This window comes from Opisthocomus hoazin, chromosome 1, assembly GCF_030867145.1.
Source record: "Opisthocomus hoazin isolate bOpiHoa1 chromosome 1, bOpiHoa1.hap1, whole genome shotgun sequence".
In the NCBI taxonomy this organism is placed as follows: domain Eukaryota; kingdom Metazoa; phylum Chordata; class Aves; order Opisthocomiformes; family Opisthocomidae; genus Opisthocomus; species Opisthocomus hoazin.
In genome coordinates, this window is record NC_134414.1 from 130,818,573 (window position 1) to 130,835,267 (window position 16,695).

General features: G+C 41.0%; 1 protein-coding gene across 1 annotated transcript in view; it reads left to right on the forward strand.

Moving 5' to 3' along the window:
* The window catches only part of IMPG2 (interphotoreceptor matrix proteoglycan 2), a 58,204-nt gene extending 42,121 nt beyond the window's left edge, over positions 1-16,083 (forward strand). The window contains exons 11-20 of the mRNA XM_075435916.1: positions 785-1,029; positions 1,655-1,737; positions 5,558-5,882; positions 6,434-8,151; positions 9,050-9,269; positions 10,488-10,698; positions 12,836-13,024; positions 13,212-13,410; positions 14,419-14,498; positions 15,382-16,083. Coding sequence (XP_075292031.1) covers positions 785-1,029; positions 1,655-1,737; positions 5,558-5,882; positions 6,434-8,151; positions 9,050-9,269; positions 10,488-10,698; positions 12,836-13,024; positions 13,212-13,410; positions 14,419-14,498; positions 15,382-15,394 — 3,283 coding nt within the window. The 3' untranslated portion in view covers positions 15,395-16,083. The remainder of the gene's footprint in view (positions 1-784; positions 1,030-1,654; positions 1,738-5,557; positions 5,883-6,433; positions 8,152-9,049; positions 9,270-10,487; positions 10,699-12,835; positions 13,025-13,211; positions 13,411-14,418; positions 14,499-15,381) is intronic.
* Positions 16,084-16,695: the final 612 nt, after the last annotated feature.

Genomic DNA, 16,695 nt, shown 5'->3' on the forward strand with positions numbered 1-16,695 from the left:
TGCAACTGACAGCACGGTTGTACTAAATCTAAATGTTACTTTTGAGAAGCGTACCGTAGTCCATCTTTGCGCTGCCTTCTCACCACTGCTGTCCTTTTTTATTTCCTCCGCTGACAGTCAGTGCCCGTGGTGAGCCTCTGGTGGGCTCATTTCAATGACAGAGTCAGCAGCAAAACTCCAGCAGGCTCCTGGTTTTAGTCAGTGTCTTTGTCGATTACGTCTCCGTTGTATCTGGTGCTGGCGCTTTAGAGACTTCTCTGAACAGAGCCACGACTTTGGCAACCCAGTCCAGCTCTGTGGAATGAGGAAAACCTGTCTTTTGAGCACATTTTTCTAACACTTCATAGATTACTTCATTTTCTTGCTGTGGCCTGTGTACAGCCAAAATATCTTATATTTTCTAAAGTTCCCTTGTGCTTATGCCCAGTGTGTGGTAAATCTGATTGCTGCCTACGCTGTCATGTGGGAAAGGATGTCCAGACGTATTCAGGAAAAGAAAATTAAGAAAATGGAGGAGAGTTAATCTGAAAAAAGCCAAGCTGTACACAGATACAAAACTTTGTTAAAGAATAAATGATCAAATGAGTCTAGAAAAATGTTCCAAATTACATAAGCTGTATTAAATACCATTTTATTGCTGTTAAATACATTATTTCAAGCAGACGGACGCTGCACAGTCACAGTGATCAGGGCTCCCTCTTGCTACTATATATATTCCAACCCAAACCATTCTACGGTTCTATGATCTCTAATCTGTGTTCTCTTTCTCTTTGTACAACTGAAGTGGGGTGGAAGTTCACTATGCTGTTACATTTGATGGAAAAGCCATCAGCAATGCCACCTGGGACCTGATTAATCTTCATTCCAACAAGGTGGAGGACAACTCCTTTATGGGCATAGAGGATAATCCAACAGTTGTGTACACCATCAGTGATTTCCGAGATTATATTGCTGAAATCCTCCAGAAGAATGCCTTGCTTGGAAATGCTTCCTTGTCTTTAGACCCTAACTCTCTCCAGCTTACTAATGGTGGGTGTTAATTATGATGCATCAGCAGGCCACATATCTCAAGTTTTATAAACTAAATCTCAGATGAGTGAATTATTCAGCCGCCCTCTGAATAATTGAAAAGAAACAACAAACCCAACTGTGGTGTAGCTTCCTTTGCTCTGATCTTAACCAGGCTGAGTCATTAGTAATATCCTGTTCTTAATCCATTCGATTAGCCTTGTTTTCTTCTTTGACACTGAGGTTTGTAGTATGCAATTTCAACAGTACTTGCAACAGTTAACAGGAATAGAAGGGGAAATGTGGTACACGATGCACGTTGCACCAGGATGACCTTCAGCTTAGTAGCCCTGTCTTGGCCTTGAGCAGCACAAAGGAAATACCTGGTTTATTGTTGACTATTGATCCCAGGATCCTGCTAGAGGTGGCGGAGGAGGGCTGTCCACCCCTCTGTTCTCATCCTTCCTCTGTACTCCCCATCAGTGATCCGGGGGCATTTCCAGAAACCAAATCTCTCTGGCAAACTTTTTGAAAAGATTTTACTCACAAATCTGAGATGAGGGTGGGTTTTTCAGTCAGTCTTTGACAAAAACTTCCTCACATTGCTCCTGCAGCCTTCAGATCCCAAGTATTTCTATTTCCACAGTGAAAGAAATACTACACCCTACACCAGAAGACCCATCCTGGATTACTCAGCATCCAGTTGTGCTGGAGCGCCCGGAGTTCGATGTGAGTATGGTTCTGAGCGGTGGCCTTTGAACGCATTTGAACAACTTAACTCAGTAGGGCAGAATTACAGCCAACACCCAGAGCTTCTCTATCCTGTTGTTAATGCAGAATGAGAAGGCACATCGTATACTGGAGGAAAACCTCTGGTGAAATCTCTCATCTGATAATTTGGTATCTGTTGCACAACAGTTTTCTGTGATCATCTTCTACTGCATGGCAGTACGGCATTCCTGGCTGCCCAGCCACCTCTTCTTAGGCTTCCTTTGTCTGTTTTTTTCATAATATTATAGTCTGTAAATTGCTCTAAAGACGTGATTCTTCCCACAATACTACCTTTCTTCAGAAAGCAAGAAATAGTTGTAAGCACTAAAGCTGGCTGCTAGAAGAGATAAAAGGGTAAGTTTCAAATGCTCCTTTTGTTACGTATTGCTTTCACTGAAAGTTCTCGGTTCAGTTTTAAAATCATGTCCATCCCTTTAACGCCAGCAAAGAAAACACAGAAAAATAATAGCCAGGGGTTTCTTTTTTTTCCTCTTGAAATTGTAATTATCTCCTCGGATTACCTCTGGAACAACCCTGGACATAGACTCAAGTTCCCCATTGGACAGGAGACTTTGTATCCCTGACCATGTCTGTACAATGCAATGGGGCTTTAAACAGAGATACCAAGTTAGGTATGAGCGACGCTGAGATCGAGTTAATTAGTTCTGCTGACAGCTGGAGTTTCTGAACAGTGGAGCGTTGGTCCGGGCTTATGAATTTATCCAGTATGTTTCTGCTCTGCACTCTGCTGTGTAACACAGAAGTGCCTTCCAAGAAGAAATGAGCTCCGTTCATGCCACAAAATCCAGATCCACCTATGCCTGATGGTAGTTTGTCACTAAGTTCATTAGGAGATACTGTTGTGAACACAGACACATTTAACTTCAGGCCAATGTCCAAAATCTTTATGGAAGCAAAATTCTCAGTGACTTCACAGAAACCAAATATTCTTGTTAGAACGGTCACAGGTATAATATCCTTAGTTTCATTCCAGTTTTCCCTGAGTTTTAAAAACTAATCATTGAAGTCTAAAATGCAAATTCATATGGATTTGCCATAAATGGCTTAAACACAGTGTGGATAAACATGATTTTAAGTTAACTTTCAGGAAAGGGCATTCTCATTACTAGAGCCATCTAACTAGATTAAAATGTTGCAGATGTTTATTTTGGTAAGACAAAGAATTCTGCCATCTTTACATTCTATCTGTGGATACTCTGGCAGATGTGCAGGCAAGAAGATTTTAGAGTAGAGGTAGTTGTGCAATAATAAATTTTAAACCACTTTTAGGGAATAGTATGTACAAGAAACATTTCTGGAAGTTATGTTTTTCTCAGCATCGACTATGAATAATAATGTCATCTACGTCTTCAGTCAAAAACTCTTAATTATGTAAAAGATACTGAGCATATCCAAAAAACAGCTGTGTACAATCTGCAACACACAGCTGATTTGGGAAGTAACTTCAGATAAATTTAAGAAAATCATAAACATGCTTAAACAGTAACCAAGGCTGAAATGATTAGTCAGTTACTTCCATAGATGTTAAAGCCTTTATGGTTCAAGTAGGTACTGTTAAGTAGAACTGTTACCTATGAAAAAAAATTTTGCTATTATTTTTCTTAGCTGATTTGAGAGTAAGTTGGATTTGTATTATCATACATACTCATGACATAATGTGGGACTATCATGACTTCACCATCTAATTGCTAGCAGATGGTACCAACTAATCATTAATTCTTTTCTTCGAGCTTTACAGCTCTTTTTAAAAGTGAAGAAAAAATCCAGTCTAGTTTTTGAAATCTGTATTTTTTTGTTATGTCTGTTGAGTTGTAACAGGTAGAATGGTCTGGCTTGCTGAATACAATGCCTTTCTGGCAGCAGAAAATGGAAAATCAGGGAGGGAGTTCTGTGTTTGCAGTCATCTGTCATATTTGTAAGCCTTTCAAAAGACACTAAGTGAAAACCAGAACTTGCCAATATGATATTAAACTTGTTAATATAATATATTGCACTGTAACAAGAATCTTTGAATAATATTAGTTGTCATAGGAACATCTATCCACATTCAAATAAATGATGAAGTGCAATCCCTGGCAACTAAATGCTCACACACACGCAAAAAAACCGCATTGAGAAGCTGTTGCTGGTAGTCCTTATTCATTCTTTATGGAATTTATATGTGTAATTTGTTTCTAATCTTGCACTGTAACTTTTTTTACAGCTTTATTTATAGTGATCAGTTTTGCCAAAAAAGATCATTGCTGGAGCACACGTCTGTACAGTGTATATATACTTTTCAACTGATTGTTACCATATAAATTAAAAAAATGTGAGGAGACTGTGGTGGCGTAACAACTGGCTATAGAAATGTGACCAATACAGGTAGACAAATAATTTAATAAAAATACCTTAACTGGCTTGTTTACAAAGCGTTCAAATGCAGTTTGAATGAAGCTGAAAATTTAATTCACCCATGTTTCAACCAGGAGTAAAATTTCAAATGAAAATTATTTGGGCTCTTCTTGTTAGTCATGCTGGTCAAGTAAAAGAAAGAGATCAGATGGGAATGGTGAGCTACGGAAATGGTTGAAATGGTTTGAATTGTAATGCGCGTTACAGAAACCTGTGTCCGCTGCCCACTTAACTTTACAAGTCACCGTCAGCAGTTGGTTAGTTTTTAGTAAACTGCTGCTTCTTGAAATTGACACTTTTTCACCCCCCAAGGCGTTTTTTTGTCCCTATCAGACTATTGCACAGCTTTGGTATGTGGCCGTGTATCTGCGTGAAGCACTAATTCCCGAGTTTTAAGCAGGCAGCTTGCTTTTGCAGCCTTGACCAAATAACTTGATCTCTTCATTGGTTTTTCCCAATATAATTACCTCATGAGACACCCGTGATAGTAGATTAATATTCAAAGATAAAATGTGCTAAGTATTCTAACTGTAAACTAAATAATGATTGGGGTTTGGAGTAAGTAAACAGTGCGCAAATTGGAGATTTAAAAACAATTTTTTTTTTCACATTTCAAACAATTTGCCAATTAGTTGTGCATATGCTTTGCTGTTCAGCATTAATGCTGACAGATTTTTTATTTTTTTTTTTGTTCCCTGCACAGGCATCTGTAATTAGAGATATTCGAGGTTCTAAATGCTGCTCTTTACATTATGGTCTTTGTTTCCCTCCTGGGTTCTCACACCCACATACTAAAAGTAATACCTGACCAGAGGGCATGCATACATTCCAGTTCAGTTTCTAAACTGTTTCATGTATTACAGTAACTATAGCATTATAATTATTGTATTGATTATGTAGCTGATGAATAAGATCTGTTAAGATCTCTTCATGCCTTAGGAGGGCAGGCAGTACTGTGCGCATTTATCTTTGATTTAATTAGAAATGAACAGATCCATTTTTTCAGTACAGAAAAGGAGAGGGGGTGGCTATAGATGGTAAACTTCTTCATGCCATAACTGAAGCTGCACTCCAAACGATCTGAACGGCTTCTTTCCCTTTTTAGTGGACGTGACTGGACTTGAAATGTATGTCGCAAGGATGTGCACTTTACATGTGCGCTGCACATGATTAGCAAAGGGTATATATTTGCAGTCCTCCCAGTTTGTCCCCTCCTGCCGCTGTGCGTTACCTTCTCACAGAGGCAGCAATACCAGATTTTGCTGTCAGCTGCTGTTCGCACCTGCTACGTGTTCAGCCCAACACAGAGAGCCAACGCTTCCCCTGTAACAGTGGAAATATTAATAGTGGGTTTATGTTCCAGGACAGCACCTTTTTAGCTGAACGGCCTTCAGCAGATGAATCAACTGTCAGCAATACCTTGCCCTTTGATTTCACCAAACCAGATTCCACTTTGGATAGCGAACAGTCTAATGACAACGAAATCCGGCCAAGACCAGAAAATCTGGACTCTCAGGCCAGTTTGGCACCTGAAGGTCCGCTCTCCTCGGAGGCTGACATCACTTCTTTTCCTGATGGGCTGAATTTAGAGGATGGGAATCGGACTCCTCATTTGGTCCCTGCACCAGTGTTAGGGCGTGATTCTGTGGACTCTCTGGAATGGCTTTCAGCCCCCAATTCTTTAGATGGTAAGTTAATACCATTGACTGAAGCTTAAATTTGGATGCCAGTGTTTCCTGATACTCACCAAAGGTGAAGTTCACCAAAGTGACTTTCAGAAAGGTCTAAAAAATTTGGTATCTGTCTTTCTCTGATAGTTTTTACCTTTCCTGTATGCACGTATCCAACAACAATATGCTAAGGTAAAACATTTGTAACAGCTCATAATGCCTGTTTGTCCCTCCAGGAAATGGTATGCGCATGATAATTGTTTAATTGCACAGAAGTATTTTCCTATAGGGCTTGTTTAGGTGATGCCATGCCGATATAACTGACCTCTGAAGCAGACTGACTAGCCCTAAGGATGTGTCTCACAGTTACCGCTTTATTGCTTACTCTGCAGTCTTGACTTGGCCCATGGAGTATCTCAGTGAAAAGTGGGAGGGGTCTTTCTGACTTAGGCCAGGATGTATCACGGGAAACACGCTGCATACAGAGCTACAGACAATAAAATGAATGTAATTTGACACTTTTTATCATAAACAACAACTAATTGGATATTTTTTTTTGGTTTTTGAAGATACAGGAGTATCTGAAGACCTTTTGCCTTTAAGTCCTCCTCACCTTGTGCCTGAAGAACCTCCATCTACAGGTGATTATGCAGTTCCTCTGCTTTCTGCACCAACAGTGGCCTCTTCATCAGTCGTAGAGACTGACATTAAAGAAACAGTATCTGCTGAGAAGGAAGAAGTAAATCTGGGTAGTCCTGCAGGCAGTAACAATGCAGACTCTGTGTTGCATCAGTCTGTAGAAGAAGTTCCTTTTCCCTTAGAAGTACACCCTATGGAAGATGAAACTGATATGTATCTCGGAGGTAGAGTTATATACGATGATGGGTCTGGTTCAGCTTTTGATGGTTCGGGAAAAGAAATGGAATCAAGTATTTGGCCTTGGGAAGAAGCAACGCTGGAACCAGTTTTCTACCCTGGTCCTGATAGCTGGCTTGAAGATGACAATAAGTCTTTGTTAATCAGAACTGAGGATATTCCTGAAGGCATGATCTTAGACTATGTTCTTAACTCTGGGAATAAGTTACATGATGATCCTTCCAAAGATGAGAAAGAAGATTTCCTCGATGAGTCTGAAATATTTGTCTTTCCAGAGAGTACAACTCAGCAGGTCCCTCTGTTACAGACAGAAGGGCCCTCATCTGTGGAACCATCTACACAGACAGAAACATTGGGCATGTACGATTCTTCTTTTGTTAAGCCACCCTTGGTTTTGGAGCCCTCAGTGGACCATTCCTTTGTAGACAGGCCAACTGGAGAGGCCCCTATCTCACCGCACAATACAGGTCTGTCTGTGGAAGATAATCTCCTTAGACCTACAGGGACTGTCAGTATGGAGCAACCTGAAGAGTCCAGTGTAGGTCAGAACATCATTTCTGAAGCAGCTGAACATCAAAACGAAGACAGGACAATGGTAGAAGAACTATTCACAGTGGGGCAGTCAGATGCAACTGAAGCTGCTACAATACGCCACTTGGACACAAGCTCTTCAGAAACTGTTCTGACTGCAGATCCTTCCACAGTAAACCCTGATGCTTCCACAGAAGAGGAGCAAACCCTAGATTTATCATTGGCAGGCCAAGACACTACTGGATCAGCAGTGAAGAAACCAGCTGATGTTTGGCCTACTGACAGAGCACTAGAAAACTCATTAGATCAGACAGTGCAATCGGCAACGCCGAGTGCCACTCAAGTTTCAACTCCAGTTCCTTCTGTGATAGATCAGACCACTGTTCTAGAGAGCTTCACCGTGCAGGGTGGTACAGACCATGACACGCGTGTTTCCATGAGCTTCAGCACTGTTACAAACTCTTATGTAACTGTGAGCATAACAAGAAGCACTGCTGAGCTTCCATCCCATCTCCCTCCGGTGGGATCCACGGCGTCATCATCTCTGGCTACCTCCACAAAGCTGGGAGATGAACCAACAAGAGTCCTGGATGTTTCAGCACACCTGGATCACGTGAGCACTGTCCACTTTTCTCCTGAGCTGACTGAGGAGGGAAGGAGCGTGACTGAAAGTCACGTGGAGCTGACAACTCATGTCCAGTCCACAGAGATGGCCAGCGTGGCATGGGCCACACATGAGAATCGCAGTAGTACTCCTGTCCCATCACGAGCTCTAGTCGTGTTTTTCAGTCTTCGGGTTACCAACATGATGTTTTCAGAGGACCTGTTCAATAAAAACTCCCCTGAATACAAAGCGTTGGAGCAGCGATTCTTGGAACTGGTAAGAATCACATCTATGCTGAATGTCCATTACCAGACAAAAATAGTTGGTAAACAATAGTTCATCGGCTGTCTTTTGCAGAGAGCAACTCAAGACTGGTGTTTACAGATATTATTTGTGTCCCTCCATGGGAAAATTCTGTCTGGAAATGGGGTGGGTAGGGTGTTTTGGGGGTTTTATTCTGCCAGTAGTCTCTCTAAAGCTTAACTTTCTAGGGCAATGGGCCAGATGCTCTGCTGGTGTCAATAAATGTAGCGGTGCAGCTGAAGTCACTACAGCGCTCCCCTTACTTACTTGCTTCCAGAGTGCTCTGCATTCAGTCTATAGGGAGAGAGCAGTAAAGAAATGGGGGCTGTGGGGAAGTAACTTTTCTGCGACATATTCACCTCAAGTAAGAGGTAGTTCAGGGAACTAAGCTGTTCCTAAACTGACTGATGGCTAGCGAATCCTCACAGGAGTTACACAGCAACAACTGTACAATTTTAACTGGAAAATCCCCCCCTCCTGACTGAAATGAGCATTTTGTTGTGGGAGACGAAGGGAGCAAAGGAGCGAGAGAGAAGGGGGATGTGTCTGAAGGAAATACCCTGTGAAATGGTAAGTACGCCTGGTGCTTAGATCAAGGGAGAGCACTACCTATGTCCCGAGAACTGTATTTCTGAATCATTGATTTTGGAAACTGTCTGCAAATTGGTATACTCTCTTAAGAACTGCCTGAAGTCCTCGGGCTCCTGGCAGGCTGCCAGCACGGGCCTTGATTGGGTAAAGCTGTAATGCCCTTGCTGTGGGATTTGGACAAAATAATTCAGACTCCCACTGCCTGATGCAGTTAACAGTGCAGCTGGCTTGAGTAGAGACCCAAAGATTCAGCTTTTCTGTCACTTCCTCTGTGTTGCAGCTGGTGCCCTACCTTCAGTCAAATCTGACGGGCTTCCAGAATCTGGAAATCCTGAATTTCAGAAATGGCAGCATTGTGGTGAACAGTCGAATGAAATTTGCCAAACCTGTGCCTCGGAACGTCACCAATGCTGTGTACATGATCCTGGAAGACTTCTGCAACACTGCGTATCACACCATGAACCTGGCCATTGATAAATACTCCCTGGATGTGGAATCGGGTAAGGATGGGATGCAGGGAAATGCAGCTTGGAGCAAAGGATTTAGAGTGACTTTTGCTTTAAGAATTCACTAAGTATCCCAGCGGCTCGGAGACTGCCCACTGCTTTTCACAGGCTGGGCTTTAGAAAGACAGTCTTTCACAGAGCTCAAACAAGCGACTAAAAATCTGTCAAGGGACTAAAGAGATGAAAATCAAAATGGGACCCAGACTGAGCAAACTATATGGGGCCCATATAGAAATATGGGGACAAAACTGGCTCATGTAATACTCTATATAATGCCACTGCACTTTCATTGGGGAGTGAGGGTGAAGGCTGGTCAGTGAGAACAGTGGTGCCCATCTCTCTTGTGCTTAGTTCTATCTCTGGTCTGAACTTCTTCCATGCGGGTGTTCCCACAGGTGGTAGCCAGTTTAGCTGCACAGGTAACAGCTGCTGCCTCACTCTTGTGCGAAGGTCTTGCCTGCACTGAAAAGTTAGAGGCCCTCTTAGTTCACTCCTCTGATACAGGGAGAAAGTTTATTCCCTGTCCAAGCTAGCCAGTAGTTTACCACTGAAGCAACTCGGAAATACTTCCTGTTTTAAGGTTAGAGAAAAATAGTAGTGCTGACCTGTTGGCAAATGGTAGCTGTTCTTCTGAGGTAGCTCTCTTACAAAGATGGTCTAATTAGTATGACAAATCTTCTGATATTGATCATTTAACTGTATGCCAGCCCTCTTCAGCTTTTGATACAAGTGAGATCTCTGAAACGCTACACGCTTGTGTACCTTCCAGACAGAGGCAAATCACCTCACAGTAGGTGCCGAGTGCCCAAACTCCCCTTGCCCTTGCCGTACACTGCCTAGACTTTCTGTAAAAAGAAATACTGGAGATCAGCTGTGTTTTACTCATTTGCAAAGTATAGATCCAGCAGACAAGACAGCATCTGAGATACTGCATGTTCCAGTAAGAAAAAGAACACTTTACACTTGCTTCTTGGACTGGCTTGTTGGGTGGTCTTAGCTGTGCCACTGACATGCACCGTGCAGATGGAGGAACACTTCCTAGTGCTCATTCACCTTAGCAGAAAGTTTTGCTACTCAGGAAAGACACACGCTGGATTTTTGTGGATTATTTTAATTAAGAACCATTAGAGAAAATGTCAGCAGACAGCCAGTGCTTTGTCTCAGCTAGGGTTTGCCTCTATCGTTAATATTTTCTGTTTTGTGTGTTCTCAGGTGAGCAAGCAGATCCCTGCAAGTTCCAGGCCTGCAATGAGTTCTCTGAATGCTTAGTGAATCGCTGGAGCGGGGAAGCTGAGTGTGTCTGCAATCCTGGCTACCTAAGCATCGACGGGCTGCCATGCAATAGCATTTGTGATCTGCAACCAAATTTTTGCCTGAATGACGGGAAGTGCGACATCAGCCCTGGGCAAGGGGCCATCTGTAGGTAGGTCATCCTGGCTCTTTGAAGTATGTGCTTCCTGTATGAAAAAAACCTTTTTATCTCCTCTGTTGTGGCCTTCTACAAGATTTGTGCAAAATTCCGTAAGATAACGCATAACAAGTGAGATGTAATGATCATCAGTTATGTTATGTTGCTGAGAGGAAGTCCCAGTATTAACATTAGTTTTCCTACGTAAATATCAGAAATGAGAAAGTAACAAACTTCTTTAAGAGAACAGAAACATCAGCAAATAAAACCGATTAGGAAAAATGGTAGTAATGGAACATACCCAGTTGTTCAAGTCACCTTCATTGATCTTTGGGGACAGAATTCATCTCCAGAGGTTTTCTCTAGTAGCAAAGTGTTAGATAATGTCATGAAACAGATGAGAGTTAATTGCATCACAAAAATTTGTATCTGAAAGGCATATTCATACAGCATAGATATATTAAAAATAGTACTCTTGGTTAAGAAAAAGTCATAAAAGTATATCATTGGCCATTCAAGAGAAATCATGTGTGGTTCATAAAAAGATCAAGGCACAGGTGCCCTGGTTCAATTTTTTGCTTTTAAAAAGGTACAAATACATTTGAACAGGATCTCTGTATTTTACGGGTAATGGAAAAGACTTAGGACAAGATATAGACAAATTGATGCTCCCTCTGATATTGCACTTAATTAACAAAATATACCTATCCACAAAAGGTAGGAGACATTGCAAAAAAAAAAAATTGCTACTAGTAGTTACTATTTATGTTACTTCAGCTGATTTTTTTAAAAAAAGTTCACCTAGAATGTTTCTAAAGTAAATCTTAGTCCTAGCAGTTAACAGGAGAAATAAAAATGTTTTTAAAGCTATAAAAATGGATAGTATCACAGATGTATTATAAATTTTATCATATTTGTATAATAGTGTCAATTAGAAACAGATGAGTGTCTGAACTGAAGCATGCTCTGGCCAGTACTTATTTAGAACGTTTTAAAAAATTTAAAGTATTGCTTACTACTTTCAGAAACTACTTAAGATATTTATGTTAGAAGACTTAGTTTCATTGCTGTGAGTGGTCATAAAAAACACAAAACACAATTCCTTTAGTTGCTATAGCAAAAACTCCCAAACACAGATAATGCAAATATATTATTTTTACTGGTGTATTTAGAGTCAATATTAACATTAAAGTTCTCATGTTCAAAACCACAGCAAGGCTGAAATACTGAATGCTGTTTTGGGGCAACTGTTCCAAAGACAGAGTCTTGGACGCATGCTTCTTTCTAGTCATTTAATTTATGTATTTATTTAACTAACCATTGTGGAATTCACTAGACTATAAACATTCTGCTTGTTTAACACACCTTCATTTGTATTTACATTACAATATGATTAAGACAACTGCTTTCTACCTTTACAGTGTTTGATATGTCACATGCAAGGTTCAATCAAGGCATAACTTTTTACTTCGTCTAAACACCTTACAGTTTTAACACATCACAGGATACTATAAATTGCAAAAGCCACAGGCTTTATCATCACAAATGCATTATTCTTTTATTATTTTACCTGTCTTCACTTAAATCAGTAACTGGGTTTGTTCAGCCTGCAGAAGAGAAAGCGCCAGGGAGACATTACTGCGGCTTTTCAGTACTTAAAGGGGGCCTATAGGAAAGACGTGGGACAATCTTTTTAGCAAAGCCTGTTGCGATAGGACAAGGGGTAATGGTTTTAAATGAAAAGCGGGTAGATTCAGACTGGATATAAGGAAGAAATTTTTCACAATGAGGGCAGTGAAACACTGGCTTAGGTTGCCCAGAGAGGTGGTCGATGCCCCATCCCTGGGGACATTTAAGGTCAGGTTGGATGGGGCTCTGAGCAACCTGATCGAGTTGAAGATGGCCCTGCTCACTGCAAGGAGTTGGACTAGATGACCTTTAAAGGCCCCTTCCAACCCAAAATATTCCATGATTCTGTACCAAAAAGGCTGTTCACAATAACAGTAATAATAAAAAAAAGTTGGTGCTTGAACATGCAAAGGTACTTACTGAGGTGACTTAACTGAGGGCGCATCATAACAGCAAGTTAAATACATTTACATTAACCAAATCTTTTGCTGCTATTTAATTTCCCCGTGTTTCTTTGTTGCAGATGTCGTGTGGGAGAGAACTGGTGGTACAGAGGGGAGCACTGTGAAGAATACGTGTCAGAGCCACTGGTGGTGGGTATTGCAATTGCTTCCGTGGCAGGATTCCTCCTTGTGGCGTCTGCTGTCATCTTCTTCTTGGCCAGGACCCTTCGAGACCAGTACACAAAGAGTGACACAGAGGACTCACAGGGGTAAGTGACACCATCTGGTATTTTAAAACACGTCTGCTACAATAAGGATAATTCTGTTTTAAGTCTTGTATGACACAGTTGACAAGCAACAGGGTGTGCAGGTGCCTTCAAATGCCAGGCTTCCCACATCTGTCGGCTGCCCTTGCAGGCTGCAGAGAAGCTCACAGTTTGTTTATTGCTCCCCCAGGCAGGGTGACAGCCTCTCATCCATTGAGAATGCAGTTAAATACAACCCCATGTATGAAAGTGATACGACTGGCTACAGCCATTACTACCGGAGATACCCTCAGCTAACCTCCTACAGTTCTACCAGTGCGGAGACATCCACAGACTACAGCAGTGAAGAGATCAGGCACATTTATGAAAACAGTGAGCTTACTAAGGAGGTAAATGACCTTGTTTTTGTAGGGGCATGGAAAAGATCATGTAAACAGTAAGCTTATTCCACACTTGTAACCTGAGAGGTGGGCCCAATCTTGTGTAAACCAGTGTCTATGCTCTAGATAGACAAGTTGGAACTATGGCTGCTGCAACTACTAGTAAAGAGAAGAAAGGACTTTTTTCCCTGCGTGCTGTTAGGTAAAGCAAAAGGAATGGGTGTATCCTGACCTGCAATGAATTTCACATGATAAAGGAGCTGACTGTTTAAGTAACTTCAGGGGAATTGGGGAGGTTTGAGATGTTGCTAGGCACAGCCTTTAGCTTTTAATGCCAACTACCTTATGGAAGAGTAGTTATACAGTGAAAACCTGGTGCATTCAGGCCTTTTTACAGTTAGGGTGTTTTTTTTAAGTTTAGGTCTTTCTACAACTTGCAAGTTAGATCACATCCTTCTCCTTTCTTCCTGTATGTGCAGTATCCAGAGTTTACTGTAGAAGGCTAAAGAGAAGGGATTTACACCCAGGAACTACCCACAGATCCTTAAGCAATTGAGAGAGATGTGAATCCAGCCTATAGCTGGCTTGTAGGCAAAGTATCTATGACAGATAAATGGTTTTGTTAAAGCCTGTTGAAACACCACGCTCTGTACAAACCCTGTTTTTGGTTTAAAAGTAAAGAAAGTAAACCTACAGCCTGCTGTAGGTGACCCTGCTTCGGCAGGGGGTTGGACTAGATGACCCACAGAGGTCCCTTCCAACCCCGAACATTCTGTGATTCTGTGAATTGCTGGATTCCAATGAAGTGCTTCACTAAAAAAAAAAAAAAAAAAAAAAAAAAAAAAAAAAAAAAAAAAAAGGGGGCATAAAGAAGAATTTTAGTATTGGAGTGCCCAATGTCAAGCTCTACTCCTTGAAATAGCAAAGCATAAGAGTTTTCCAAAACTCAGAAATCAGTTATTTCAGTGGTATTCTAATTTCTGTTACATACTTACAATTGTGTTTCTTGTATTCTAGGAAATTCAGGACAGAATTCGAATTATAGAGCTCTACGCTAAAGACCGTCAATTTGCAGAGTTTGTTAGGCAGCATCAAATGTAAGTGAAATATCTTGTCTGGGTAACAGACTCCTTTGATGTTTTCTCATGTGGCCTTTGCTATTACTGTATTTTTCATATAAAGGGTCTAGAAATGCTGGGACACTAGAGGTTAAGATTTCAACATTCTTTCTGCAGAGGTTCAATCCTTTTAAAGTACTTAAAATAATCAGTGTCAAAAGTAGATAGCCCCAGAAGGTATGTTAAAAGCAGTGAAGAGGAATCCCAAAGTTAATGGGTGTCACAGAAGCACGGACATCTATTTAGGTCCTTAAAAGCACAGACAGAACCTTCTTAACTCTTCCAGTGTAGTTACCATTGCCTGGTGTTCGATTTAAAATCGAAGTTTTAAAAGCATGTTAGTTCATCTGGAGTTCTCAAGACTTGGCAACTAATCAAAACCCAACAGATCACTAGTACAATCCTGTCTGGTATGGTGGGCACCTACCACAACAGAAAGCTCACAGTTCCAAACAATTAACCAAGCTGAGCTGTGTGCTTTGATAAAAGTTAACCACGAGAAAGGCCATCAAGGAATTAATTATTAGCGCACAGAGTCCTATGAACTGTACTCCCACTGTAGCAAGCAGCAAACTATAGGTAGCTGTGTTAGTTTGAAAGATACTGTAGTATAATTCCTTGGGATCCTATTAAAAATACCTACAGTAGCAAAAATCCAAGATCATCAACTACACTTTTATCATAACTGAAAATAACAGTAGTTCACATTTTTCCACGTCAGTTGTTCATTTTTTCATCTTGAAAAGGATCAGCATCTAAATTTTCCACAGCTGGAAAGTAGTAAGGCATGCCTCATGTAAGCCTCGAATCCAGTGTTTGAAAAAGACTAACTTAATCATTGCTTCTCTGTTTTTCATTTCAGGAAGCTGCTTTAGAGAAAAAAAGGAATCAGTAGAATGCATGTGGGAGATAAAGACTACCTTGTTGCCATAGCAACGGGCTCAGATGTAACTGCAAAGTTACTTATAGTCTTAACACTGGATGGATGGATACAGATGTTTTCTAAATGAATGGCTAAAATGTACAGATGTCTGTTTATCTCAATTACTTCTGGCTTTTCTGTGTAAAGTGAAATTTTTAAGAGGTGAGCAGAAGTGGCAGAGGTTATGAAAGTTCATTTTTCTTTAACTCTGAACTGGACAGTGAACGTTTGTATACCAAGGCAAAAAAAAATCTCCTCAGGTAAGAGAAGATACATGCACAACCAAACTAAAATGCACATTTAAAATCCCTGTCTGGCATTTATCCCCTCACTGGAGACGACTGTAGCTTTCACAGCTATAAAGCACCAGTGGAAAGAAATATTTGGTTTGCACACAAACAATTTGTAGGGGAGAACAGTTGTGCTAGAATTATGTTAGCGTTATTTTAAAGCATTCCCCTTATAAACACAAACATAACCTCAACGGAAAAATGGTTTTTGTGTACAGATGCCTACATTTTGTCACCAGGCATTAGCAAATCAGAACACAGCAGTGAGCCTGCAGGTGTCTGAGAGGCTCTCCCCCAGCAATGAGCATCACCACTGCCCGGCAGTGGCCCGTGGCGAGCCGTGCTTCTGCCGCGCGGCACAGCACAGGGGTTTTACAGCCAGGACGGCTCGTGCTCCCGCTGCTCCTGGCAGACACACAAGCTGGGGCACAGCAGGGCTTCTGTCATACAAATGAGGTGAAGCTTAAGTGACTAATATGAAACTTTTTTATATGTAGACGATTTGTTTGATATTTTGTAAGTTAATACACATTATTTATTTGTTGTGCATTTCCCTACCAGCTTATTTTCATAATGGGTTTAATTGTTGAATAGAAAGATGAATAGTTTAATGATGAAATACTACAGTGGCATTTGTGCCCATCCTTTTTAAAAATATATTTAGTCTTCACTCAGTGTTGAATTCAGCCAACTGATAATTGAATCCTCTTTACTGACATGGGCAATAGCCTGCCATGTTTCAAAATCAGGCTGTGGTACTTAAGTGCATGCATATTTGGTAGATGGCAGCACTTTCCTATGGGGAAGGGAAAAAATGAGATTATTCTTGGCTTAGTGGAAGTCAGCATAGAATTCCTTAAACAGAAGAAGTCAGCCTGCAGCATTTAAAAATAGCTGAATTGAGATGGGGACCTCTGAGGTACAGAAATGGAGTTTTATCTTCAAGTTATGAAGACAGTTTTGA